Genomic DNA, 27,528 nt, shown 5'->3' on the forward strand with positions numbered 1-27,528 from the left:
TCACAATCTGTTTTTAACTATTTGTTCTTCTACTAACTTTGTTACTTAACGTGAACTATCTTCTTCCTCTCTACTTCTGTTTTACAAACTTGGCTTATTTGGAGGCTGTTTTTCCTCTGTTTCAGTCACGGTTCATCTACTTTAACACAAGGGATCAGGAATATATGAAGAACTTCAGCTGTGGTCCAAGTAGTGCCTTTTAGAGCAACAGAAATTTCACCTTTACTAATGAAGAACATTTACAACATTTTTCCTTCTGAAGAATACTAGGCAGAATCTATGAAGAGTATGTTAACAGGAACAGCTGATAGAACTGATTCTCACCTACATTAACAGTTACTTGATTTTACTCTCTACTGTGCAGTGAACACACACTACAAAGTCACAGTTCCTTTGCTCCCACTCATCTTACCTGGTTGTTTTTGCCTTGGTTTAGGCAGATTTGTTACACATGTGTGGGGACACATCAGCACATTACAAGGATGCAGAGATCCTTCCAAGAAAAGCTGTTTGGTTTCTGATAGGTGTATTCCTCCCAGTGGCGTCTTGGGAAGTGTGTTGGCTGGTACCAGTGCTAAGCAGTAGACTCCCACTTGATGAATACTGTCAATAGCCTAAAACAAGCAGGAAGTCGATTCTAATGAAAGGGTAATTTTTCAACATTATAATAAACACGTTATTCTGAATTGCTGCATTAAACAACCCCAATAATTAACTGGCAGTAGAAAGACACTTCAGCCGTGCCTGTGAAAAGGAGGTTCTTTCATTGGGAACAGGTGGATGGAAATGTTCCGCTGATGTTGTTAAGCTCATTCCAGAAGATAAAAAAGGCAAACAAAAGCCTAGTGCTAAATACATGGAAATCTATTAAGAAACGCACTCCTCAGGCAAATGATAGTAGTATCCTGGAGATTTATCACTACAATATCTGAGAACTCACGTGAAACAGATTTTAACCTGCACACTTCTCAGAAGTGAAGTTCAAAGGGTTCCAAACAACTTAACATCCAGTCCGTCTTGTGGAGCAAAGAAAAATGGTGAATGCAGCACGTGTATCACAGTGCAGCTACCGATGTAAGTAGAAAATTAAAAATTCATAAGCTAAGATAAAAACTGCTTTGCTCCCTGATTACTGTGTAGAAGATCCTCAGGCAGAAATGGGAATTTACACAATATAAGGGAAAACTACAAAAGTACTGACTAGAAACAAAATCTTTTGAATGCAAACCTGAACAATAAGGATTTTTGAATCTTACAGTAACCACACTCATAGTCTGAGAAGCGTAGTCAACTCCATCACTTTCAAAAAAATCAGTCATGTTCGGTATTTATGTAATTCATTTAGCTAAATATGAATATGCATGCTCTTAGATTTTAATTCCATTCACATTTTAACTGGTTATTTTCCTTACACTGGGTGCAAAAATTGCAGCCAGTGAGTTAGAAAAACAACTTCCGACACCCAAGCAGACTGGGAATCAAATCACAGACAGCATCTCTAATGAGAAGTTAAGTAAATTATATTTCTGAACGCTTAACTTGCATTTTAATTTTTAGCCAGGAGGAAAAGTGAATGCATATATCTCTTGCTTTAAAGATGCAATCTATATTCTGACAATCAAATAATGATTTATAGTTATGTACTTAAGTGTAGACCAATAAATTACTGATTACTTCTACAGTCACTCTAAATAACGATTTGCTTTTGTCTTCTCTTTGCTTTATTTTTATTGATTTAATTGTAAAGAATAATAAAGCAGTTACTTGTTCTACAATCATTGTAGTTTTAGTAGTGGTAGGTCTCATGGCAGTACTGGATCACCTCACTTCTGGTCTACATACTCCCTACATTAAAGATGAGCAACAGTTAGATATGCATGACAGCCAGGAAGCAACATCTCATGTTTCAGGCAGAAATATGAAGCATCGAATCCCAATCATAATGGGATTTGTAGGTTTCTGAAGAGTAGTGATAAGTCACAGGGTCCTCCCTTGACATTAGCTTGAAAGAAAACCGCTATAGGGTAAGCAACTAATTCAAGCACACCACAGTGTGTCTCCTACAGGTGCGTGGAGAGCAATGCCCAACTCTGTTGGAATGAGGGCTGTATGTGTGACTTCCATGCTGTTTGCTTTGATAGCTACCTTTGTGGCACACTACCTGAAAAAATGTCATAAGTCATTTAAAATTGTCACCTTTCCCATTCTGGAATTTGGCACATTGCTGAAAAAGATGAATGACTTTTCACAGAAATGAACACTGATGAAGTACACCTTGAAATTTTGAGAAGGGAAGAAGTCAACTTTTTAAAACTGCTGACATTTATGCCTGCTGATAAAATAGCTTAGTTTTTGAAATTATTTAATCCAGGCAGTAAACAGAGCACCTAAGATCTTTATCTTTTTGTTTCATTGAGAAAACTGACTAGAGATGCCAGAACTTGCACAGAGTCCATATCTGCTATGTTGTTCAAGATAAGAAAACTTCATACTCCAACAATATTCTCTCTCCTGGTGTTATGTGCCTTGTGTGATCCACCAGGCAGCCAGAATGGGATTCCTTGCAACAAGAGCCTTCTGTGCAGATGACCTTACCACAGATGCCTACAGCTTAGCTAATAAATCCCTTCCATTCATTGCAGTGGAAAGAAATAGTCATGTTTTAGGCTGTTTTTCATACAGTTTACTTTAGGCATCACCACGGTGCACTAGAAACACCTAATTCTCTCCTGTTTATTAAAAAGAAATCTGGAGATCTAGCTCAGCTAGGTATATATACTTCTGATAAAGTCAACTCCATAACAGTGCCAATCTTTGTTTAGTAAGAGACTTTGTTAGCTTTTAACAGTAAGTATACATGCCTCCATTCATTACCTTTTTGTAGTAATGAATGACTACACCCTCATGACTACCTGCTACTGTCTTTTTACTATTGTTTCAATTCATCCCTGCTCTATTACAGCATTTTAGTTATGTCTTACACATTGGACATATGTGGTGTGGACAGGAATTGTCACCCTGAAGAAGCTAATTTCGTGCTTATTTGTAGGTGGAAGTGAGACTGAATCTGTGCTCACAATCACTCAAAAAAATATCATGTTACTTTGAAGGTCTAAAAGTTCAATTAAAAAAGTAGGAAAAGCAGCTTTGAAGCATACACAAAGAGCATTACCTGGAGGACTCTACTCATCCACTGAAAACTGTCTTCCTCCGTGGAATCTGGCCTTTGCTCAGCAACAATAACTATCCTTTCATCATGCAGCACACTCACGGAGAACACTGCTATTCTGTAGCAGAGAAAGAAGGAAGAGTATTTATTGCCAGGATAGAGGATAATAAGATCCTGCCTTCTAAACTAACCCTCTGCAGCAATGATTTTGTTATTTATTACTCAGAGGATTGGTGCCTTCATAAGTTTTTTACTTAAGGGGAAAAAAGCAACAACAGTTTTAGATAACTTCAGAACAAGATTCTATAAATCTCTTTCAGAGCTCATTACTAAGGGCATAATCACAGCAGAGCTCAAGAAGTAAACCTCCTCACGATAAAAAGAGAACTCAGTTTGGGTCTCACCAAGGCTGCTTTTAAGCTGTTTTGGAGCTCCCAGCACAAGCACCTTCTTCAGCCATATCTTAGAAAGAAGTAATTGCAACAACTTCAGAATTAACCAGCTGTTCTACTGGAACTTTTTTAAATGACAGTTTTGGATTTCAGTATTTAAAGTATACCTCAGCTATGACTTAAGTTTTCCTCCACTTTCTCCTGCCTCTAGCCATATAAACAGCAATGTAGAGAAACTGCAAAGAAATTTCATAGCACCCTATTTTTCAGCAACAGAAAGCCCTGTGCAGATTAGGCACTGCCTTTTGAAAAAATTTTGGGTCACTTACACCTAGTTTAAGTAAAACAGGGATTGCTACTTAATATAAGAAAAATGATCAAACCTGCCCCTGTAGACAAATTTCATTGGTTCCACCGCCAGTGCTGTTGCTACAATGTCATCAGCATTATGTCTTCTTCCACTGACAACCATCAAACCATCCATTTTGCCAATAACAAAGACAAGTCCACCTGGTCCTATAAAGCCTAGTAGTCCAGTCCTTATAAAAGGATATTCAGTGATAGGGCCACCAGAACTGGTCATAGGAAACACCTGTAAGACACAGAAACACAGGTTTTCAATTCTGTACACTGAAATCATACTGCTTAGTATTTCAGGCATGGTTTTTGAGACAGCTCCGTTGGAATGACTTAAATAAGTCTCTGGTGATGCTCTTTTCTCTAACCAAAACCAGAACACTAAGAAACTCTCCTGCTACAGTGTATAATTTTCAGTATCTGAGGATTGGCAAGTTCAGCCTCTGCTTACAAAACACATTTTTCCTAGCCATGGCTTTGTAAATAATTTCTGACCTAGATCACCCACCCATATCTGAAGATCCTGGGTTCGCATGGAATAGCTACCACCGAGGAGGGATCTCCAGAAAGAGATCCTTCCTCAGGGGCAGTCAGCCCTTAAATGAGGGGTGGAACCAGGCTCCACCCCTTCTGGTCACACAGGTGAATTGCCTTCACCTGTGCCCCCAGGGCTGACTGGGTCTTTCCTCCAGCTGCTCAATCAGTGTTTCAGGCCGTGACTCAGCAGTTCCCATACAGCAAGTAAACTGCAAACATTACAGCAGATGGTTTTTTTGGTATCTCATACTCAATTTCAGCATAGTAGAGAGAAGTAAACAGGCTAGAAGTAAAGCTATTTTAAGGCACTGTACCTTGATGACTCTTGATGTTTTTATCTAAGGTCAATTAAGTCCTCACAATACCTGTGTTAATGTCTAAAAATGAGAAAAAACAGTTCTACAGTGACTTTCTAATCTTTTGAACACCAGATGAATAGATGACTTCCATGGGATAATGACTGCCCAGGTCTATTGATTCTGTTTTTCTTGTTCCAGCTAGCTCGGCATTACTCTTCTGGTAATGTACCTGGACTGCGTTCTGACACAAGCACACTTTCCTACTATCTCTTCTTTAAACTGAAATAGTCTAAATGCAAGTTATTTATGACAATGGCAAGTGGAAGACCATAGAGTCCTTCAGGCCTCATCTGAAAATAAAGGTCAAATTCTGCTGCCAGATGCCCATGGGTGACTCCTCCTGAGCAGATTTAAAGCTTATATATCCTCAGCCATAACTCATCTTGGCAATACAAAACTCAGACTGTTACCTGCAACACAAATTACACAATAAACGAAAGATAGTCCCACTTGATGAGAGTTCTTAAGAGCATGCTTAACTTTAAAAATGAGTAGTCCTGCTGACTTAGTGGTAATTTATTTGCACATCATTTTGGAATAACTCTAAATGTGCTGCTCAACTGCAGATCCAGTTATGAATTATGAATGATTTTATAATTACAGCAAGTACTCCAGAATGAATGTAAGTACCTTTCCATCCTGAAATATGTCAAATCTGGGATTATCATTCACAATGGGTACTGCTAATTGCTCTAGTAGCACAGTAATCAGCGATCTACAAATTTCAGGTCACAATAGCATAGTAGGATTCTTGGCTTCAGTAGCAGGATGGAGAATTATATCTATGAGCATCCATTAATTATTTAATGTATTGTGTTTACAATATTCAGTCCTACATAATGAAAGCTGAAACCATTTTGCAGGAGATATTAGCTCTGTGTAGTCTATAAAATATGGTACTGTTAGAAAGAACGTTTGCTAACAGTAATGTAAATACACTTTTCTTAAATTTTCCTCAAATATTGAAAGAGAAAATAATGAGAACATGAATGAATAAAAGTCTCAGCTGAATATTTTTCATTATTTCTCTGATTTGTCCACCACTTCATACTGGCTTCAACAGAAGTTAATGATAACAAGTGAGCAGGTACAACAGAGCTGTCAATACAGCACTCTATGCTGGAGCTGAAACACAATGGAAGACAGATTACACAAAGCACAAAAGTTTTCACCTAAGGCTGTTCAAATTAAAGCAGGTGGGGGGCACTAATTAGGAAAAGTTATCTTCACTATTCAGATATGTCTTGAAGGCTGCGTCTGTCAGGTTTCTGTATAAATTCAAACTTTAAATGCAGGCTGGGCTGTGGAAATGATGGAGACTGCTTTTAAGGACATGCAGCAGCTTTCCTACTGCTTGCAACAATCCAATTCTGCATGCAGCTAGCTGATATACATTATTACCTTTTGAACTTTGCCTTTCTTCCTGCTTTCCTTGTGACTGTTTCAGCACCTGGTATCTTCTTTCAAAATTAAAGAAAAAGCTCCTCAGAGCCAGAACTAAAGCCACAGAACGATCTGTTTTTGCACTTAATGAAATGGGATTCAGTGAGGATTATCTGGCTAAGGTCCCAAACCACAAGCACTGATTACTGCTGATATTCTAATATTGTTACTGTCAATATTTTAAGTGAAATATTACCCTCAAAAAAGTTAAAAAGGAAGTGTTTTACATAGCATTTTTGTCAGCTTACCTCAAAAGTGTTTTTGGTCATGCCCGAGAGTCCATAATATGATGTACCCGTTGCAATAGCACATACACATAGTTCTCCTATTTCATCTGTTTTACAGAGCTGAGGAATTCCATCTGGCTTTACTGAACACATAATAGCTAGGGAAAAAGCAAATGACTTTAAAATATATTATAAAACTAACTACAAAATAACATAAACGCTGCAAGAAAGACACTGTGATGGAGTTAAGTAAATTATATTTAGCCACCAATCAACAATCTGTCTCTCAAACCCTAAGATGTTCAACATTTAAAAAAAAGTTACTTACATTACATACAATATTTATAAAAAGAATGCAAAGATCTTTATGTGAACTCAATCACTTAACTGCAAACAAAACCCAATCTCCCTTGCTACCTAAAATCTCAGCTGATTTGTAATATTGTTGTGAAGTGTGACTATGTTCCCAGTTTTGCATATCAAAGACCAGACTTGGTGCAGTCAGAGCAAAATGAAATACTCTACAGGCATTCTTGATAATAATCATACTGCCAGGGAGGCAGGCAACCAGGAAATACACCTCTCACTAAGTAGGAAGTAACACCATATGAAAGATCAAGATGTTATAGCAGACTAGTACCGTTGTTTCGCTATGAATTTATCAGAGCTCAGACTGGTCTTACAGGACTGAGGAGACAATCAGAGCTAAACAGGAGGGATTAGAAAGCACCGGTCTGAGGAAGAAACATTTTGTGTGTAAGCCACACAAATAAGAATCAGGGATGCTGCTACAGCTGGAGTAGGAGTCCAGCAAGTGTAGACTTTATAGTTGGGAAGATGAACAAGGAAGACCAACAATGCATCAACATGTCTTTAAATATGAGCATGAAGAATCTTGAATGACCTTTCTCTCACTCCAAGGACAAACAAGAGTGTGCACCTTTCTTGAAACTGTTAGAATATAGTATGAGGTGCAAGGCAGTATATCTACAATAATATTTGATATGATCGCAGTTAGACAACAATCAATCTCATCTTCCTGTATTTGAAGTTGCTCGACTGAAATTTAAGATGCATAACTTATGTTTTATTCACTTGGTGCATAACAGACATTCTGTTATGAAAAACTACAGTGTTACCCTTTTCTAATCTCCATAACTTATCACTTAAAATTTAGCACTTAGGAAGAATCCTATCTAAATCCTTAGAAGCACTGGCTTCAGTATGAATCTATCAACATGAACTGTTCAGCCATACCTCCTCTTGCTGATGACTGAGTGATAGCACAATATTTTTGGAAAAACATTCTGCAAGCCCTCAGATAGCAATATGGTTGATCCTTAGCATAGGTTTCCTCATAGAATTTTCTCAACTTGTTGTATTTTCTGTACCTCACAGTTAAGGAATCAATGTTTTGATTTGGCGCGAGGTTGTTTAAAGCATGCCGCTAATACGTGGAAAGAGATCCACAGAAGTAAATACAGAGAAGAAATCTTGGTTTTCCAAGCCATAGAGTTTCAAACGGTAAGGCTTTCAGACTCTTTTCAAGTATGCGCAGTCCAATCCTAAAGCTTTCTATGACTTACTACGTAAAATTAATTAAATCAATCTATCTACTCATAGTAAGTTTCAAACAAAGTTCTTTCAGTCCTTACCTCCTGGCATCACTAAGCCAACGTCCTGGACAGTCAGAACAGACAGCTTTTCTTCAGAGTCCACCCGAATCACTCCATATGTGAGACCATGCATGGACAGAACTCCTCTGCCTGGTGGCTGATTGCTGTCATCTGTTGGCCTGCAACCATGGTTTATAATATCATGCAATATCAGGCAGATGTAAGCATTTACTTAATGGATTAATATTGCAAATACTCCTCTATTTGAGAGTTTAAAATAGTTTTTTTCCCCATTTTCAAGTAATGACATCTAGCAACTTTCCCACTCAGTAGTTGCAGTGATGAAAGTAATGCCTAACATTCACATAAAAAAGCTTGTATTTGTTTTCAAATAGATTTACAGACTGCTTGATTAAGCAAGTAAAGGGCTTTTGACTTTTTTTAAAAACATGGAAAGGCAGTGTAGAAGGGAGCTGCATTCTAAATATTTGGAAATAATTAGTAAATAACTTGACAAAGTCTCTGCATATTACTTTCTAACTTAGGGGCAACCTAGAATTAGGAAATAAAGCTCATCTAGCAGAATAAAAGTCTACCTCTAGCATGCTGGTAACAAAGCCAAGATTAGAATGCAAATCTTCTATCTTTAACTCACAGATGAGATTTCCCACTCAAAATACTTAAACACTTACAATTACTAAGCAGAAGAAATTAGGTTTTAATAGATTTACTGCCAAGGATCTGTAGACACTGCAAGGACTTCATCATCTTTATTTTAGTGCATGTAATTTAATTATTCCTATTTTAACTTACCCTCTGAAAATGAAAACAAATTACAGTTTCATCAATCCTGGTCAAAATGCTGTGGATGCAGCTACTCAGTAACACCTCAGTTTGCTCACATTCACTCCCGACATTCTGTACAATCTCACAGCATTAGCACAAGCTGTCAGCTTGTTTTAATATAAAACTCCATGCTGTATCAGTATATGCAATGATTACATACATAGAGCATGGCTTGAGCAAGCAAATGTTGACATACGCTAACTGTTAAAGTCAGAGGAATATGTCAAGACTTTTCATGTCTGTAAAGATTCTTACGCTGTCCTGTATTTTGAAATGCATAACTGGAGGCTAACATGATGCTGATTTGAGTATGGATAATGCATCCACGCAGAGCAGCTAGACTCCAGCTATTTTCAAAATCTATAAAGTTGCCAATAGTCCCTTCAAGATTCTGCATTTTTCCTAAGTAGTCAATCATAACACAACTATTTCTTCACAGATAATGAATGCCCTTTTATGTGACATTTCTCCTCTACCGTGCTTGAAATACTAGATGGGCCCTAGCCTTAGCCCATGTTCACATAAGCACTATAAATTTCAATTAATACATTTTACACGGCATATTTCTCAAGTGACATTGTCAACATAGAAGGATGTGGGCACGCCTGAAAATGCATTAGAGCATAACAAATGGCGCTAGCAAACAAGCAGCTGTGATAAATAACATTCTCATCATGTCAGAAGAACTTTCAGCCACATTAATTGATCAACTTCTTCTCACCCTTGCTCCTCAAAAAGCACATTTTACTGCTTACGACATCTTAAACATAAAAAGAGAGTGCTCGTCTCCTGCAGGCGCACAGGATGCTCACAACCTGCTGTGAGTAGAGACCATCTAGACTTTCCTCACACACATTTTTTGTGTTACTTATCACATCCAAAAGCTGCTAAAAATAGAAGAGTAGATGCAGCTCTGAAAGGCACTGGCTGTTTCTTTTATTAATTTAAAAAATCTGTAATTTTTAAAATAAATTAGTTTTTTATTTACTTGTTTTATAAGGCGTGCAAGGGAGAGAAGCTGGAAGCATGAGGCCAGTTGGGATCAAGTTGGGGCCTGTTCAGCAGAGCTGCCTTGGTGTGGCCCAGGCTGAGGTAACAGCTTTCCCAAGCAAACAAGGAGCACGGTGCAATGGAAACAAAAGGATTCGGTGCCAAGGACAGGTATTTCAGAGCTGCTATTTTAGAGTATGCTGGTAGTCTGAGGTGGATCCCTCAGAGAGTCACCAGTTAGCTCAGCTTGAGCCTCCTCTTGGAAACAAGAGTTACCTGACACCAGGAGGGAATAGGGAGGAACAAGGTGTAGGTGTGAGGCGGGGAGCTAAGCACCCTACCAGCACAGCTGCACCAGGCAGCCTGTCAGAAAGCATCCTGGGAGCCACAGTCCTGCTATACAGCAGCTTCTATTTTGTCCTGTCCGTGAAATTCACATGGGTTCTCTTTACACATTCAATATTTTTCATGCCAGATTTGGAATTCTCTAAGACTGCTTCCTAGGCACAGATGAATTTTTTGATTAAGTTAAGAATCACAGAACATCTAAACAAAGGTATAATTCCACCCTACTTCATTTCAGATGCTGAGTACATTTAGCATAAGCCAGACAAACCTACTCCTTTAGTTTCCTCAGCCATGCAATAAGGACATTTATCTACTTCAAAGTTGCTTTGTTCATACTGAGTAGCTATAGAGCATTTTAAGAACAGTTATTACTGACATTTAGAGATACAAATTATCGCTACTTTTTGTCATTTGTTAGAATGGCAGCAGACCTGGACTTTTGCACTCCCTTAAGCAAGCAGGTTCAGACTCATATGCAGTAAACCAAATGGGAATACCATAAAGAATTATTTGCATGAGACAGTCCTTTAAATATTAGGCTTTATGATTCATCTCTAAAGGTAAAATACCTATTAGTCTATTACTGACTGTCTTTCTCTAAACTACAAGTGTATTTCAACAGAGAATTGGTTTTGTTACACCTCCTTGCAGGAAGATCAGTAGAAATACACCATAGATTTTGAAAGAGTCAGAGCATTAACAGGGAGCTCTCTGGATCTGTGCTCTGTGGGGAGCCATTTTAAAGTATACTTCAGCTGTAACTCTTTGGAACTTGTATGATAATGACTTTACTGTTGCTGGAGATGGCTTGAATAAAATGAAAAAAAATTAAAGCTCCCAAGTTCAGCTGGCATTACCCTGCCATTATCCAGACTTCAAAAAAAAAGAAGATATGTGTTCAATAACATTCTCTGTAATAAAAACGTCTCTGTAATTACTTAGTGAGGCACTGAAGTTAAAAATGCTTTTTTTTGAATTATCAGCTATTTTATGTGCTAATTTCTTTTTATGTAAGCTCTCAATGCTAGTTAATTTGAAAATGAATCTCTAGTGCTTCACATGGATATAAGTATAGAGTTTAAGCCTAGAAAGGGCAAACCATCCACTGCACACTGAGATACAGTGAGTTCTCCCACTGCATAACCTGTGATCTGGGGCAGATTTTCCATTTCTAATACAGGAAATGAAAACTCTCTCTCATTAATCAGTGTTCAGAATGAACAATGTATGCTGCACGTAAAAGCAGCGGTTACTTCCAAGGGTGGAGGGAGTGAAGGACTGCGCAGCATACAGCAGAGAAATCCAACACATGGGAAATACAATTCAGTCCGTACTACTTGCTGAGAATGGGGGAAAGGCTATTGGAGCTGAGCGATGGACTCCTTGAGATAGTGCAGAAAGAAAACTGACCTGGACAGGATAAGTCACAGACAGACAGCTTTCAGGCATTTCAGGTTAACAACGTGGCTGAAAGAAAACCACATTCTTGGCATTGTGTCTTTCTTCCTGTGACATTTTGTTGGAAAGCTAACTGAAAATCTGGTTAAATTTCACTTGGTATAATTTACACGTTGTGGCAGGAGGTATTTTACTTAGTTCTGTTACGGTGCTTTACAGTTTTATACTTCATGTTTTAACATGTGAAAAAAAGATCATAAATGGCGATAGAAATATGAACTTAAAAACAAAGTGCCTACTGTTCAAGGTATAGCTTTTTGAAAATTCTGCCAAACCAGATGAGTTATGGTATTTACTGTGTCTTACAACACCTCAAGACTGGTGGCTGCTTCATAAGGACATTCCTGTACATAATGCTTAATAGTTTTATTAGAATTTCCCAATTTTATTTTTAGGCACAAATCCCACAGACTCAAAGGGCATTTCCAGATGATTACTGAGAGTTTATGACTGGTTATAAAGTGCTAGTTAGACAAAAACAATCTGCAGAATGCCATAATTCTCTTTAAACAGGCCAGTTTAAAGTACGAGTTTCCTTAATAGTAATTCCATTTAAGATCCCATATTTTAACTAATTTTATGCTTAGAATGGCATTTTTCCATTTCTTTTTACAGAATTACCTTTGCATTTCAGTCTATTTAAAATTAGACAAAATTACAGGAATGGGAACATTATAAAGTGCTCTTCACATAGTAAGTTAAAATTACTAAGTTTTAACTAGGTTAAATTACTAAACTACAAATTCTTGTATGCCAGTTTGGACAAAAACAAAACGAAAACTAAAAATATCATTTAGATGTTAAGTAAGGAGATTCAATCTTGAATGCATTTTTCATTTCTTTTCACATTACCACATATAATGTACAGTGGGTGTGTTTCACAGTGTAGCACAGTACCTTCGGATAGCCACAGTGAGAGCTTCCGGTGAACTGGCGCAGGGACAAATGACCTCCTGTCTCAGACCTTTACTTTGGAAGACATTGAGAAATGCATCACAGGAAGAAATAGACCCTGGGGGAAGGGAAAAAAAAATTAGAGGAGAAAAACTAGTTTGATCTCCAAAGTCGATGCTGTTCAAATTGCATACTTACTATTGAATATTTTAGGCTTTTGGGGATGAAAAAATTAGAAAGGACCCACTAGGAATGAAGCCTTACCTGATACAACTATTATATATGTGCATATTGAAAAAATACTAATTTTTGACCATAAAATCCTTTCACTGTGCTTACACAGAAAAGCCATTAATGCCAGATTTATAACATGAATGTCATTACAATTTTTCCTTTTAGGATGAGGCAAATTAAAGATTTAATTCCGAAACCCAAAACAAGCCACTACGAAAAGGAAAATATCTATGCCTTGATATCTTAAACAGTGAAGAGAAACAGTTTATACAACTAACTGTCACAAAGTGATCCAGATGTGGTTCTCTAGAATACCATAAGTATTCCCCCAAAATTCTCAGTTCATTCTGCATCTGAGAGCCATCATTCAGAAGAAATATTCTGATCCTTTCTACAGCTTAAGATTATTTAATTCTATTTTTGTACATGGCTGTCATGTTAAACAAAACTGGATTTGGCACAACTTACGTTATGTGGAATATCAAATTTGCTTCAGGATTAGCTAAAGAAAAATATATTTAAAAAAAATTCAAAATTAATTACTGTTTCAATAAATACCCAATAGTTTGCAGTAGACAAACCCAATACTTTGTTAAATATTTTAGCCACGGTGATTGAAGATCGAAACTTCAGATGCAAGACCGAAAACACTCCCTATTCTCTGCTGGACTGTAGAAACGTCACTTACATGGGTTGGCACCATCAGCCACTATGAGCATTCGCAGTGAGGAAAGGTTGATGTCTCTCTGATCGCGATGTGCCACCAGTGCCCAGTGCATGTCTCTGGATTTTACACAGGCAACTTTTGCTGCAATTGGAACGGGAAGATTTCTAATGCACCATGTAAAAGCTGTGTAGTAGTAACAACAATTTGTTCTTTTGATTTTGGCCTTCAAATATACTTCCGTATGTTCTTGTCCCTTACCTTTGTATTGACACACTTTCTGTATCCATGATAGTGGATTCACTTTCATTAAGGAATATGGAATACTTATAACATGCATCATGTTCATGACACTCTGAAATCAAATAAGATAAATGGGTTTTATATAACAATAATGACAATTACTGTATTGTTTACAGACAGAGGCATCTATGATATTTGCCCTATGCTTGTTTTTATATTCAGTGCTGGGATTTGTCTTTTCCTACTTAGGTGTTTACATTAAGATGAAATGGAATATCCACTTTCGAATGTTTTAATTAATGATTAAGGTTTTAGACTAATCAGATCATAACTTTGAAACAGAACTGAAAAAAAAAAAGTTTTCTTCCTAAGCAATTCACTTCAAATACAAAAGTAACAGTAAGCAATAAAAAATATGTACATCTATTGGATGAACGATGCCTGATGGCTGTGTAGGCTAGTATTATCCCTGAGTCTGCTACCCTTTGGTATATATGATGACTTCTCCCACCATATCTGTCTGATAAAATCCATCTCCATGAAGTCTTGCTAGTGGGACAAAAAGTATTTAAAAGACAGTAGACTGAGAAAGAGGACTCATGGATTAAGTAGGGACCAAATTATTTTCATAGATAAAAAAAGAAGGCTATTTTTTTTTAACTTCTGCTCCAGGTCGGTCATTTCCCGTGTTTTCAACAATGTTATGAGAAGTTGCAGAATGTATACAAAGAAGCCAATGACAGCAAGCATACCTCCTAGGCTGAGGCAGTCAATTGCTTTAGCAATTTCTCATGGGTTGCCTTCAAACAGCTTGCAAATGAGGTGCTGCATTGCTTTTGTTAGCACTTAGAAACATCTTCGGAGGGCAACATATCTCTCCTTACTGCAGACTGAGTTAAATAAACTATTTGTTTTGGAAAACCTAGGTTTAAGAAAGTTGTTCCTGACACAGGTTAAGTGTCGCACTGCGTTAGCCATCTGAACACTTGCAGAGCCACAAATGATAGTTCTCCATTCAGTCTGGCACAAATTTAGGTACAGGAAAAGCACTTACATGCAAGTCACGAAAAAAATGAAGCTCATAGCAAGATAAACAGCAAAGGCAGGCATAGAAAAAGGCCTTTTACATGTTTGCTTTCAACACCAATGATATAAATTCTTTTTTTTCTGGGAATCACAGCATGTATGACCTGTTCATCGTGGCACTCCCAACCAGTGACCCTTAGAAACTTGTCAGCTCTTCTAAATGTGATCAGCAAACAGCATTCCGTCATACATCAAAAATATGGGAATTGGCTCCTACATAAACTGAGGAAGAGACTCAAACAGCAAGGAGAAAATGTATGTAGCTTAAAGTATCAGAAATGCTTTAATGTTTGCAGAAACACTTCATGGGAGCTTGGATAGGCAAGTTAGTGGCAATATAGCCGTGCCACTGGACCACATTTTTACAGAGGTAAGTACTAACACTCTTCACTTGTCTCTGCTATTAAGTCTGATCTCGAAAACGCTCACAAACAAGATCAGAATGAGATGGTAAGAAAGGGGCCAGAGTACTTGATATGATCGTAAAAACACTCTGGCATCTTTACTGCACTCATTATGGGTAAGTGCACTAGCAGAGGATTGTGGGTTTAAGTCACATATTTTTTGCTTTCAAAGCAGAAAAAATTGTATTAGAGGAAACTGTAGGACATCCCAATTTGTGATAGTAGTAGGCATATGAGGTTAGTTTATTTTCAAATATTCACAGAAAATAAAAAAAAGCATACTTACTGTAAGAATCCCATGCCATAAACCAACATCCTTCTTGAAATCTAATACATTCACAATTGTTTCAGCTGTCCAATGAAAACAAAAAGAGTTGATATTTCAGAAAATGGCATCGACTCAAGTCAAACACACTCAAAGGAAGGAAACAGAGTGCACTTCAGTATAACATGACTGATGACCTCAAAGCTTAACGTTCACAGTAAGCCTCCACTGCAGGATTTGTCTTGGCTAGGACACTATTTGTCTTTTCTTTGTACCTCTCATAAAGATATTTTAAAAGTATATTTCCTAAAATCAATGAAAAAAAAAGCATTTTTTTTTTATCTAGAAGCTTTTAACACTGATCTACGTATTAGACAGGAACACAGTGAGAAACAAATGACAAATTACACACATTACAACTCATACTTTCATAAAACCAGGCAAGTGTACTTCATACCTTCTGTGTACCCACATGCCTGGGTCAGGGCTTGGCAGTGCGTCAGCAGCGCAATCCTTGTCACAGTCACCCCGAGCACACTTCCATCTTTACATGTTTTGTACTAAAAAGAATCAAGTAGAGGAAGTCAAGGTATAATAGTTGCCCTATTTCCATTATTTAACAGTTGAAAGTGTTTCCCACGTAGGTGAATACTGGACACATTTAATGACTCTATTTTAAGAAGACAGCAGTACTGAGAAGGTTGGGAGGATTTTTTCAGACAGGATCTCTCTTCTTGACTGAAGCTTCCCAGGCTCAATATTAGAAATCCATCTGTTGCTCGAATACGGGCATTGTGGAAAAACGATTCTAAGAATTCTGACCATGTTAATGACTAAAGGACTGGCCAAATTTGGCAGAGAATAACCTAGTTCAGTCTGCTCAGCGTTAACATGCTAGATTTTATAGGCCAGCTAATAAACCTGAACTCCGTTCTGTGGCATATATGGCATGGAATAAGAGCTGATCACAGAACCACTGCTGGATTCTATAATAATCTTTCTATATATATTCCAAAAGACACAGAAGGCACAAGCTCTTTGACTGCAAGAGTATGAGAATCATGAGAAAGCAGCATAGAAAAGAGGTAGGAGATCACTGCTGATGATCATGGTAATTTTTGCAACTTTATGCAAGAGTTTGAAAACTATCAGTCCCAATTAAAATAAACTAAACATTTCGCTTTCTCCATGATGAAGATAATCAACAAGATTGAAAATGGAGTTATTTCTGTTTCTTGAACCTAGTGTTCTGACTGTGCAAAGACAGGAAATATCTTTGCTCTATTCACTTTGACTTCCCTTTGAATAGTCATTTAAATTCAGTACTAACATCACTGACTTCAAAACATTTGAATGTGTACAGAAGTGGAAGAAAAGAAGAATGGAAAAATAATAAAAGAGAAGAATTAAGCCTAACAGTATTGCTAATTTTCCCTTCCTGATGCTGGTCTTACGGGGAGAGTGTGACTCACAAAGCAGTATGTGACAGACAAGCTTTTGAACAAGAAGTTCCTTCTTTTTCAAAGGGTCTGAAGGCTGTGATATGAGAACTGAAGCTTCCTTGTGAAACTTGCTGTCTATACATCTCAATGCAAGTACGCATTGTGAACGAGACCTAGGTTGGTCAAGGCAAATTTAATGTAATATTGTGACAGTCGCACAGATGACATAAAACAGCAATGTTAGAAACTCCTGAAATACAATTTAACATTTCATTAACTTTTCTGAAATCAATCTACAGTATAATTTATTAGAAAATATTACTTACTAACAGGCTAAAACAGGATGTTCTTCGCTTCTGTGACTAGCAAATGAATAATTATGTTTACCTAATCCACAAGTGCCGTATGCAACTATTCAAAGAGAGGACGAGTATTCATTAACTCACCTCGATGTAAGCTGTGTCATTGTTTGCATCCTTGATATGTGGGAACCAGTCACGAGGAGGCTTGGAGAGATGCTTAGACTCTGTGACAAACCACAGCAGCTTTGGCCAGCCTGAGATATGGTCACAAAGAAAAGTCAGCTATTGTTGAGCTTCTGCAGCATAAGACACGACAAAATTCTTCTCTGCCAAAGTTTTTTCCTAAATGCCCATGTCACCATTATCTAAACATTTTGGCTTTTAAACCTCAGTGTAGCATAAGAAAAAAGATTTTTCAAAACGGCTTTCTTAACACAGCTACCAAGTGCTGAGGAGTGCTCAGCCAGACCCTGAAGAAACAGCCAGGCAGTTTAAGCTGTCATTGACCCAAATAGTTTATTACCGTACTCTTATCAGAGGTTACTCTGCCTACCTCTTAGCAATAGCACTGAATTGTCTGAAGGCTTCTCATCTACTATAGTGCAAAATCTGTTGGCTGAAAGTAGCTTGGGACTGAAGACAGTTTTGGTAGCCCAGCTGAGCTGGCCATGAAGCAGATTGCACTCTTTGGCAGCGAGAAGCAGGGAGCAGCAATGTGTAACAGTGGCCCAATAACACACAGCTGGGCAACAGCATCCTAACAGCTGTGACTGCTCCTGGGGCACTTGATGTGTTGGGTTCCTGGCTCCACGTAAGCTGAATTTAGCATTTAATCTCACCCACTTCAAGTAAACAAATACAATGACTATTGTAGTAAATTACGCGTGTGATATCCACCATAACCAAGAGTTAGCTTACCTTTAAACTGTGGTATCTCCCCTGTGGGGCTTTTAGGCAGTCCTTTATGGCATGCGTCACTTGTCAAGGCCACCGTAACTCCACAGCTTCCAAGCAAAAAGCCTATCTGTTGGCTTCCTGCATCCTGATAGAAGTCAAAATAAAAACAATACACAAAATTGATCAGAAGTGACTGCAGGCTGGAAACATTTTTGTCCTTTGGCACATTATCTTGAGAGGAAAACAGTCTCTTTCCTTGAAGCAATTTAAATGATTAGAAAACTGATTTGTAAATTGACAAAGGCATTCCACAACCTAGATATTTTCTCATCTGTTACAATATAAATCATACAATACGCTGAAGGCATCAGATGGTGTCTGCTCTCTGAACTCCTCAGAAATGAGGAGTACTTGGGAGGAGCGGCTGATATACCCGAGGGCTGTGCTGTTTCCCAGGGGGACCTGGGCAGTTTGGAGACAAGGGTGGCAGAAACCTCATGAGGTTCAACAAGAAATGCAAAGTCCTGGGGAGGAACAAGGCATCAGGAGATGCTGGAGGCCACTTTTCCCAGCTGGAAAGTAGACTTGTAGAAAAGGATCTGGGGATCCTAGTGGACACCAGGTTGGACGTGAGTCAGTAATGTGCTCTTGTGACAAAGAAGGCCAATTATATACTCAGCTGCATTAGGCAAAGCTGCCAGCAAGGTGTTCCTTCCTATCTATTCAGCACTGATGAGGCCCCGTCTAGTGTACAGTGTCAGGTTCTGGGCCCTCCAGTACAAGAGACACATAGACAAACTTCAGAGAGTCCAACAAAGGGCCATGAAGATGATGAAGGGACTGGAGCACCTCTCCTGTGCGGAAAGCCTGAGAGAACTGGGACTGTATATCCTGGAGAGGAAAAGATTCAGCTGAAATGTCATCAGTATATAAATATATATAAATATTTGAAGGGATGGAGCTAAGAAGACAGAGCCAGGCTACTTTCAGTGGTGCCCACTGACAGGACAAGAGGCAACGGGACAAACTGAAACATGGGAGGTTCCATCTGAATATAAAGGAATGCTTTTTTACTGTGAGACTAATCAAGCACCAGAACATGTTGCCCTAGTGTCCCTGCTTAAGCAGTATGGTTGGACAAGATGACATCCAGCAAGGCCCCTTCTAGCCTCAACCGTTCTGCAATTCTGTGATTCTGTGACGATTCTAGGAAATAATACAGGTTGGAGATACTTCCTCCTGGAGAATGCTTTTAACTTGAGGGATGTTATGGCAGACACACAGTGGTGACAGTATCATTGTTTGTTGATCTAATCTGATTTGTCAATAAACATTTCATTGAGCAGTTGTACGCATATTTTGGGAGCACTTCAGATAGTCCAGTGCCCATTAGAGAAAGCACATTACGTTTTACTGTCATCAAGAGGATATGGGCTTGGAGGCTAAAAAGTCATGTAATGATTTTCAAGTCTAGGCCATAGCTGCTCCTTAAGAGCTGCTGTGCTTCCACAGCAGTATGTCAGCTTTACGTACAGTATCCTGTCATGATTCTTTCATGAACTTTACATCTATCCATTAGGCTCTTCAGCAGAGCAAAGCCACAGAAGGAGATGTACATAGAAGAATTAACCCTTTCTTCACAGAATAATTCTAGAGAAAATAGCCTCCAAATCCTTACAAGTTCACATTAAAATATATTTCAAATCAATCATAAACCACACTTAACTTGAGAGCAATCAGAAATACAGAACAGTTGTCTTAATACATAGATTTATTCAAAGTAAGGCTTCATGATGGAAAGAAAGCCCCAAAGTATACCTGACTAAATTTTAACGCAGATTTCTGTAGTCAAACAAACAAATCTAAAATGAGGTATCAAGGAGATCAGAGGAAAAATAAAATCATATTTGCTTTCTGAAGCACTTCAAAATATGCATATAGAACCAGAATCATCTAGGTTGGAGAAGAATCTTTTCTGCTCATGCTCAAGAAACTCAGTACCCTTCTTGTAGTGAGATTTGAGCTGAAAATAGAGTTTTTTGTGTGGAGCAGTCAAAGATTCCATCTGGGCAAGGAAAAAGACTTCTGACTTCAGGAGCATCGATTCTTGCCGATTTCAGGGACTAGCTATCGGCATCCCTTGATAGTAACATAAAACAAACACCCACAGTGTCGAAAAGCGCCTTGTAAGTAAAAAGAAGAAAACAAATACAGCTGAAAAAAAAAAATAATCCCTCCTCTCCACATAAATAAAAGCATGCTCCTGCCATAAATGGAATACATTTTCAAGACGTCCAGTTTTCTCAGCACCATGATTTGCTATTCTGGTAGTTAATGCTAATCTGCTACTTTGGCGAACCCTCACTAGCCACAAACACTTTATTTTGCTGAATTATGCAAGGGTGGAAAAAACCTCAGAGATCCAGCAGTGTCCAGGTGAAATCATCGAACCAGCACAGTCTGTCCTGCACAGACAGGGAGAGACTTGCCTCCACAACTCACAGTTCGAAACAGCAACTAATGCAGGTGGAAGGCAGAAGATACAGCTGATATATTACAGCATGAACTCTGAGACCAAATGCTGACTTTAGAGTTGTCATTTTACATTTCTAGAAGGCACAGCACTTGCTGAGATACAAAAAATGAGGTTATGAGGTTTAGACTATGGCTGCACACCATAGATCAAGCCTTCAGATGAAGCAAGCCAGAAATCCTCTCTGCTGTAGGCAGCCATGCAAAGTTCTCTAAAAATTTTTATTAAAGGTTCCCTGAAGGTTTTAACCACTACCTGGAAGCAAATTGTCTTCTTCCTGCTGCAGAGAGTGATAATTCATTGTCAGGATAAAAAGTCCCACGTGTGGCTGCATTTCAGTATGCAGTTAATGTCATTTCTGTAACGCTTTGTGAGAGGATTTGTGTGCAGGAAAACAATTATGTTCCTCTCTCTGAGAGTGAGAGTGCACGTCCTTATCTGATATGGAAGGAAGAGATGGTCAGTGCAAAGGCTGGGCTGATAAGGGTTACTCCTGTCCACTTCATGTTCCAGGCTGGTTTCAAAATGAGACTTAGGTGGCAACGCGTTGCAGACTGAACTAATCTTGTGTTCTGTTACAATGCTTATTTGAACTCCCCTTGCCTTCACCCTGACAAGCATTTTCTGGCAAAGAACAAACAGGGCAGCCTTCAGGTGCACCAGCACTTTTGAAACAAAAGTGAAAACGAACCAAGGAAACCCTCCATTTAAAAAATACAACTATCAAAGACATTAATAAAAAATCAAACAAAAAGCAGATGCAATTTTCACAACTGGATGTAAGAGGAAGAAAACAGCCGTCTCATCAGATAGAGCACTTTGCTATCTGCCTATAATTTGCATGTAAAATCTACAACTATGAGCAGTCTTAATGTCCAAAAGTTTTAATGAAAGCAGGACAACAGTTATTTCTGGCAGGGGATGTCGGATGAAATGTGACATTCTCCCTAGGAAACAACAATTTCCTAACCTTGGAAGCGTAGAGAGAAAATGTAGACTCTAAGGGACCACAGATTCACAGTGAGCAGCTGAGCAAGGACCTGTCCCAGTGCCTGGGTGCTGCAGAGTGTGGGGAGCAAAGGGTGGGCACAGCACTGATGAGGTTTCAGCAGAGTGCACCAGGGGTTTGGCTGAGGCTGGGGCAGGGGTTGGAAGGCTGTGCCACCGAAAGAAAAAATATAACAATTTATGCATGTTTTACATCCAGTGGAGGAAGGTGCATTGTTAAAAGACATTCTAAATTATGTCAGTTGCCAGCATTGCCAGAAAACTGTGTACATAGCAGCATATCAGACACAGCACAACAATAACTAAAGCAGAGAGGAAACACATCTCATTTTATCTCAAGTCCTGAGGATGTCTGAATACTAGAAAAGACATTGAGGCGTATTTCCACTGGAATAAAATTCTGCTGGCAAACGAAAGAGTGGGGCAACTTCACTCTCTTTAAAAAGATAATGCTTTCTGTCTGCTGCTAAAGCTGTAATAATCTAAGTTTTCAGGATTACTAAAAAGAGCTCCTGAAAAAACATTTTTACTCTTTAAAAAATATCCATTTGATTTTTTAAAAAGAATTGTCCTGGAGTATCTCCAAATTTGCTGTGAAAATAAGCAAGTGTACTTTAAAATCATGTTGTCGGCCAGAATCTGGAGAAGCACACCTAGCATTAAGCCTAACAGGCTATGAAACAGTGACTGAGAAATAGATTTTTGTATGCTTTCATGTCCTATCCTGCTACAGATCTTCACCACCTATGACAAGAAGGCCATAAGGATCTATGTGGGATCACAGTTCATATATTCATAGCATGTGACTGAGCATAATTACAAATGTGCTTGGAGAACAAAAACGTTACTTTAAGATTAAAACAGATTAATTCCCCTGGCTGTATCAGAGTAGAATAATAACTTTCATGGTGCCCATCAAATGGAAAAAAAGAATATCCTGCAAAATCTGAAGAAAAAGAAATCAAAAACATATTTTTAAATCTTCTCATAAGGGGAATAGTGAACCGCTATTTGAACCAAAACCTGAAATGTCAGAAATTCCGTATCATCAACTTTGACGGCACATTCTATGATAAACAGTTTGCAATTCACATCGTATCACATGCACAGCAAAACAAGTCAGAATACCCCAGCTTCCAGTAAGATTAAAGAGGCACTTCTGAAGGAATCGTGTGTTGTACGCAACACTAAAAAGGGATCCACACTTACTTACTAATTTTGAGAAACATGTAGAAATACATTTTGGGGAGAGGGCTATTCTGGAAAACCATAGCCCTTAATACAAGGGATGAGGTTTAGTTACAAAAAAAAATCGGAAGCGGTAACAATATAGACATTTCAGTAGTGTTATTGCAGGGAAAGAAGATAAAATAAAACTTGCTGTTTATTCTATTGCTGCAGTGAATGTAGAACGCCCGACTACCGCTTCTAGAATAATGAGTTGGTCTTCATGCAAAAAAAAGCTTGGGATCGCAGTTTTTAATTTTAGATCTGATTTCCTGATTCCAAAGAGCCAAGACCATGCTGACACGAATTCCAGACCCCGGATCTCAGCTAAAGACCAGGAAGTGTTCTGAGAATAAACAAAACTGAAGACTGCTGCCTGGTGGCTGGGAATCCAGTCAATCCATCCCAGCTGCCGTGTCAGACATGTCTCCTGAAGTTCTCTGGGGAAGTAGAGAACTATTCCAAGGTCAACACAAAGATGCAATACAGAAGGAAAGAGCAAGAAGAGATGGACCCTCAACTAGTAATGAACCAGAAAATAACTGTCAAAAGCGAAAAAAAATTACACTCATGATACAAAGATAGGGAATACACACAAAATATACAGGCTGGAGGCTTTATATTCATATCTGCATAGATGCCTGCAGAGTAATATATAAGCCAAAATACTACCTGGCTGCAAATACTACTGTTCAATTCTGAACTGTCAAGTGTAATTTGCACAGAGCTGTGAAAAACTCTTCCTTATGAAGATGCAGAATATTATTAAAGCTATTAACTCACACTTTTAATATTAAAGATGAGCTCATAATATAACTCTCTGAAATAGCTCATCTACATCAACTTGCTATTTTGTAAGTCTCTATTAGCCTATAATGTAATTATCGGTCTACTTGTTGGTTTGCATTTGTCTTCCAAAACACAAACCAAAAAATGTACACTGCCAGAATTTACTGAAGTGTGAAGAAAAGAGAACAAATGATGGTAAATTATAAAAGAACAGCCTAGGCCAATGTGTGATGACACAAATGACATCTTCCCACGGATGCCAGAAGCAATCTGCTGCCATTTGACCAAGCAGAGGTATTCCTTCTGGGACTACGCAGAACATGATTTTCATCTCATTGCTTCCACTCCAGTTCCTGCTCCATATAAGCAAATGCAGAAATATTTGTAATAGTATATGCTGCGAGATTGCATAGTTTTATTTATAGATGATATATCATGTTGCTTTTTAATTATACTGCTGACATTTTTGTTATTGTTTTATCAATGCAATATTTAAACATTATGGAATGATCCTGGCAATAGTTAAACAGACAGAGTCTGCAGTTATTGTCTTATATAAATATATATGTATCTGCATGTGTAAGTGACTATTTTTATACATATACATAAGCACATATTAAAAAAACACAAGGTTCAGCCAAATTAGGGTAAGTTATTAATTTGACATACTTCATCATAGAATCATAGAATCCTTAGAGTTGGAAGAGACCTTTAAAGGTCATCTAGTCCAACTCCCCTGCAATGAATAGGGACGTGGCACAGCTAGATCAGGTTGCTTGGACAGCTGGATTTTATAGCTTACTGGATGGATGTGGAATCAGATGTTCTAAAATAAATACATCTTACATCTATCCATGTACTGTAAAATGTGATTATACTTTGGAAATAAGTAACAAGGAAAGACATATTAGATGCCTTTATCCCTAAAAGACATGTTGCTTCTTTTTTGTGGAATGAAGTAGAGCATTTTGTGAGCGTTCTGTACAATCTTCCAGTGAATCTAATCTACTTGCCTTATTTTGTTCTTGCATGTCAAATCTCAGGTCTTTATAGAAATAATGCCTCACTTGATGTTACTACTTCAAATTACCTTAAAGTGCCACACTCAAATGTGAAAGCATGGTGATAGCCTGATGCAAATGCAGTCTGTTTCTGCTAAGATCATTATACTCACTACACAGTCAAGCCCACTCCTCAGAGCTCTCAAATACAACATTTTACAAATAAACTAGCATAAGCTTATACCCCAAAGTGGATTAAAGAACACATGTTCCATGGACAATTCCAGACCAAACAATTAAAGTTAGGCATTATTAGTGCTAACTAATAACAAAGGGATTATATAAGGGATATTTGTGAGAACCTTAGAACAAACACTGCTTCTAGCCATGCTAAAATTAAGAGGATATGACAAAAAGAGCTTGGAATAGATAAATACATTTTGCTACATTTACAGCCTCAAAGGTATGCATCCTCAGAAAAAAATGCATGTTCTTCAGCATCAGTGTAAGCTTCCCAGCTGTGGCTCACCTACACCACTGAGCACCCTCCTCTCATTGCCCCAAACATATTTTCAAACTGAAACAGCCCGACTTGCCTACTAACACCTTCACAGGCACTAATGGAATCTGGACCAACGCTGCATCTGAAAAGCTTTTTAGCTATGGTCAGTTTTGGTTATGAATTGGCTCTGTGACGAGAATTCCCAAACTCATTTTGCTCAAAGGCAAATGAGTTGGCAGAGATGACAGTGGTGACAGAAGCTTCAGGATACAAATGCAGATACACGCTGGAGAAGGCATTTCCCTAACTGCTCTGAAGTAGGATACACAGAGCTAGTGGCATTATAACATTGCTTTGGTTGCAGGGACAGGTGGAAAATCAGCAGTTGCTGCCAGAGAATCTTTGTCAGTGGCCAACATCAGCATGCTTGGAGAGGCTGCAAAGGCAGAGCTGTTCTCTTGCAAAATTTTCTTCTCCTTTCCCAGGCAGCCCTCCTGCATTTGCTGAAACTGCAGGCACATCTTGAGATTTGCCATCACAAAAAAGAAGGAACTGTATATACACAACTCACCACACAACACTATCTTTGTATCTGTACATTCAGGGCTAGTTAACCACAAAAATATACTCAAAACTTAGGTTCAGTCATGATTCATTCTGACAAGTTTTAAAATGCAATATAGAGAAGAAATTTGGTTCCCTACCTTTCTTGTAAGTGGCACTTCAATAGGGACGGGCACAACTTCCGCAAGCAGGCAGCCATAAAATGCTACCATGAAAGCAGCAGGATCATTGTTAGGGAATACAAGTGTTACCTGAAACAAAGAGATATACATTAAAGATTTCCTGAATTGCATGTTTTATTATGGGCTTCAACTAACAATAGCTGGAGTTTCCATGCTTCCTTTTGGAGAGGTGACTACAGAAACATTTCAATAATAATCATTCAAATAGCTAATGAAAAAAGAATGAGGAATCAGGAGGAATTTCTTCTGACACACATTCCTTTTGTGAACATTTTCACTCAGGCCAAAGTTAAATATTTTCGTGATGCATTGTTTCCTACATTGACAATACCTTTCATCCGATTCTCAATTTACTTATTGCTTTGCAGATATTAAATAACTAAGCAAATGGAATAATTTTACATTCTCATTTAGTATTTCCTTTAAGTTACTGAAAACAGTTCTGATTACTCAGACCTACTATATCATTATGTCAATCAGTAACAATTATGTTTTGTCTCCTGAGGCTTTGCCTCACACAATAATTTTATTTTGGGACTGGACTGTTTCCAAGCACAGAAGTTTCTGCGTCGTTAGTGAACACAACCAACTGATGTCTAGAGAAGTGAATGTCACATCGAGAGCTGGCAACACATCATGAAACTGGTAAAAGGGCTGGAAGGTATGTCCTATGAGGAGAGGCTGAGGACACTTGGTTTGTCTAGTTTGGAGAAAAAGATGCCCAGAGCTAAACTCATGGCTCACTACAACTTCCTGAGGAGGGGATGTGCAGAGGGAGGTGCTGGTTTCTGTTCACGGTAACCGATGACAGGATGTACGTGAATGAACAAAGCTGTACCAGGGAAGGGTCAGACTGGACTTCAGGAAAAAATGTATTACTGTGAGGTTGCTCAGACGCTGGAACACGCTTCCTAGTGAGGTATTTGATGCCCCATGCCTGTCAGTGTTCAACAGGCATTCAGACAATGCCCTCAGTAATACCGCTTTCACGTCTGGCCTTGAAGAGGTAAAGCAGTTGGGCTCAATGATCTTTGCATGTTCCTTCCAAACGAACTACCCCGCCCCACCCTACCCTACCCTACCCTATCCTATCCTAGATAAAATATATATAGAAAATCACCTACATGCTCACTTGGTACCCATCTTCCCTAAATGTGCAGAACTGGGTAGCTTACTTCTATGGACACTATGATCTCTTTAGATTCTCCAGGTACAAAATGGATGGGGATATGTGAGTGCACAGTCTAGCTAAGGGTTTAGTATCCTAGAGAATCCACAACTCTCTTTGCTATCAATTATTCGTTAATGACCTCAGGGGCTGGAACCTGAAGCGGCATGCAAGAGGCACTGCACATAATTTCTATCTTAACTCCTTTGTATTTGTACACGAGATCAGAGTGAATTATCACAGCACCTTAAAATTTGCTGAAACTGTTAATAAGTCTTCAGTTTTGACTGATTTGTCATCTGTAGGAATTACATGTTTCAATGTCTTGGAATAAAAACACTACGTTTTTATGTGCTGTCCAAGATTCAGTTACTATAGATT

General features: G+C 38.4%; 1 protein-coding gene across 5 annotated transcripts in view; it reads right to left on the bottom strand.

Moving 5' to 3' along the window:
* The window catches only part of DIP2C (disco interacting protein 2 homolog C), a 292,387-nt gene that overhangs the window by 58,836 nt on the left and 206,023 nt on the right, over positions 1–27,528 (bottom strand). For all 5 annotated transcript variants that reach the window (XM_021385365.1, XM_021385363.1, XM_021385362.1 and 2 more), the window contains 13 exons: positions 25,938–26,048; positions 18,195–18,318; positions 17,421–17,530; positions 15,990–16,092; positions 15,554–15,618; positions 13,796–13,889; positions 13,559–13,678; positions 12,640–12,754; positions 8,140–8,279; positions 6,506–6,642; positions 3,945–4,153; positions 3,173–3,287; positions 413–614 (listed from right to left, as the gene is read on the bottom strand). In XM_021385365.1, coding sequence (XP_021241040.1) covers positions 413–614; positions 3,173–3,287; positions 3,945–4,153; positions 6,506–6,642; positions 8,140–8,279; positions 12,640–12,754; positions 13,559–13,678; positions 13,796–13,889; positions 15,554–15,618; positions 15,990–16,092; positions 17,421–17,530; positions 18,195–18,318; positions 25,938–26,048 — 1,645 coding nt within the window. The remainder of the gene's footprint in view (positions 1–412; positions 615–3,172; positions 3,288–3,944; positions 4,154–6,505; positions 6,643–8,139; positions 8,280–12,639; positions 12,755–13,558; positions 13,679–13,795; positions 13,890–15,553; positions 15,619–15,989; positions 16,093–17,420; positions 17,531–18,194; positions 18,319–25,937; positions 26,049–27,528) is intronic.

The sequence above is a fragment of the Numida meleagris genome, chromosome 2 (assembly GCF_002078875.1).
Source record: "Numida meleagris isolate 19003 breed g44 Domestic line chromosome 2, NumMel1.0, whole genome shotgun sequence".
In the NCBI taxonomy this organism is placed as follows: Eukaryota; Metazoa; Chordata; class Aves; order Galliformes; family Numididae; genus Numida; species Numida meleagris.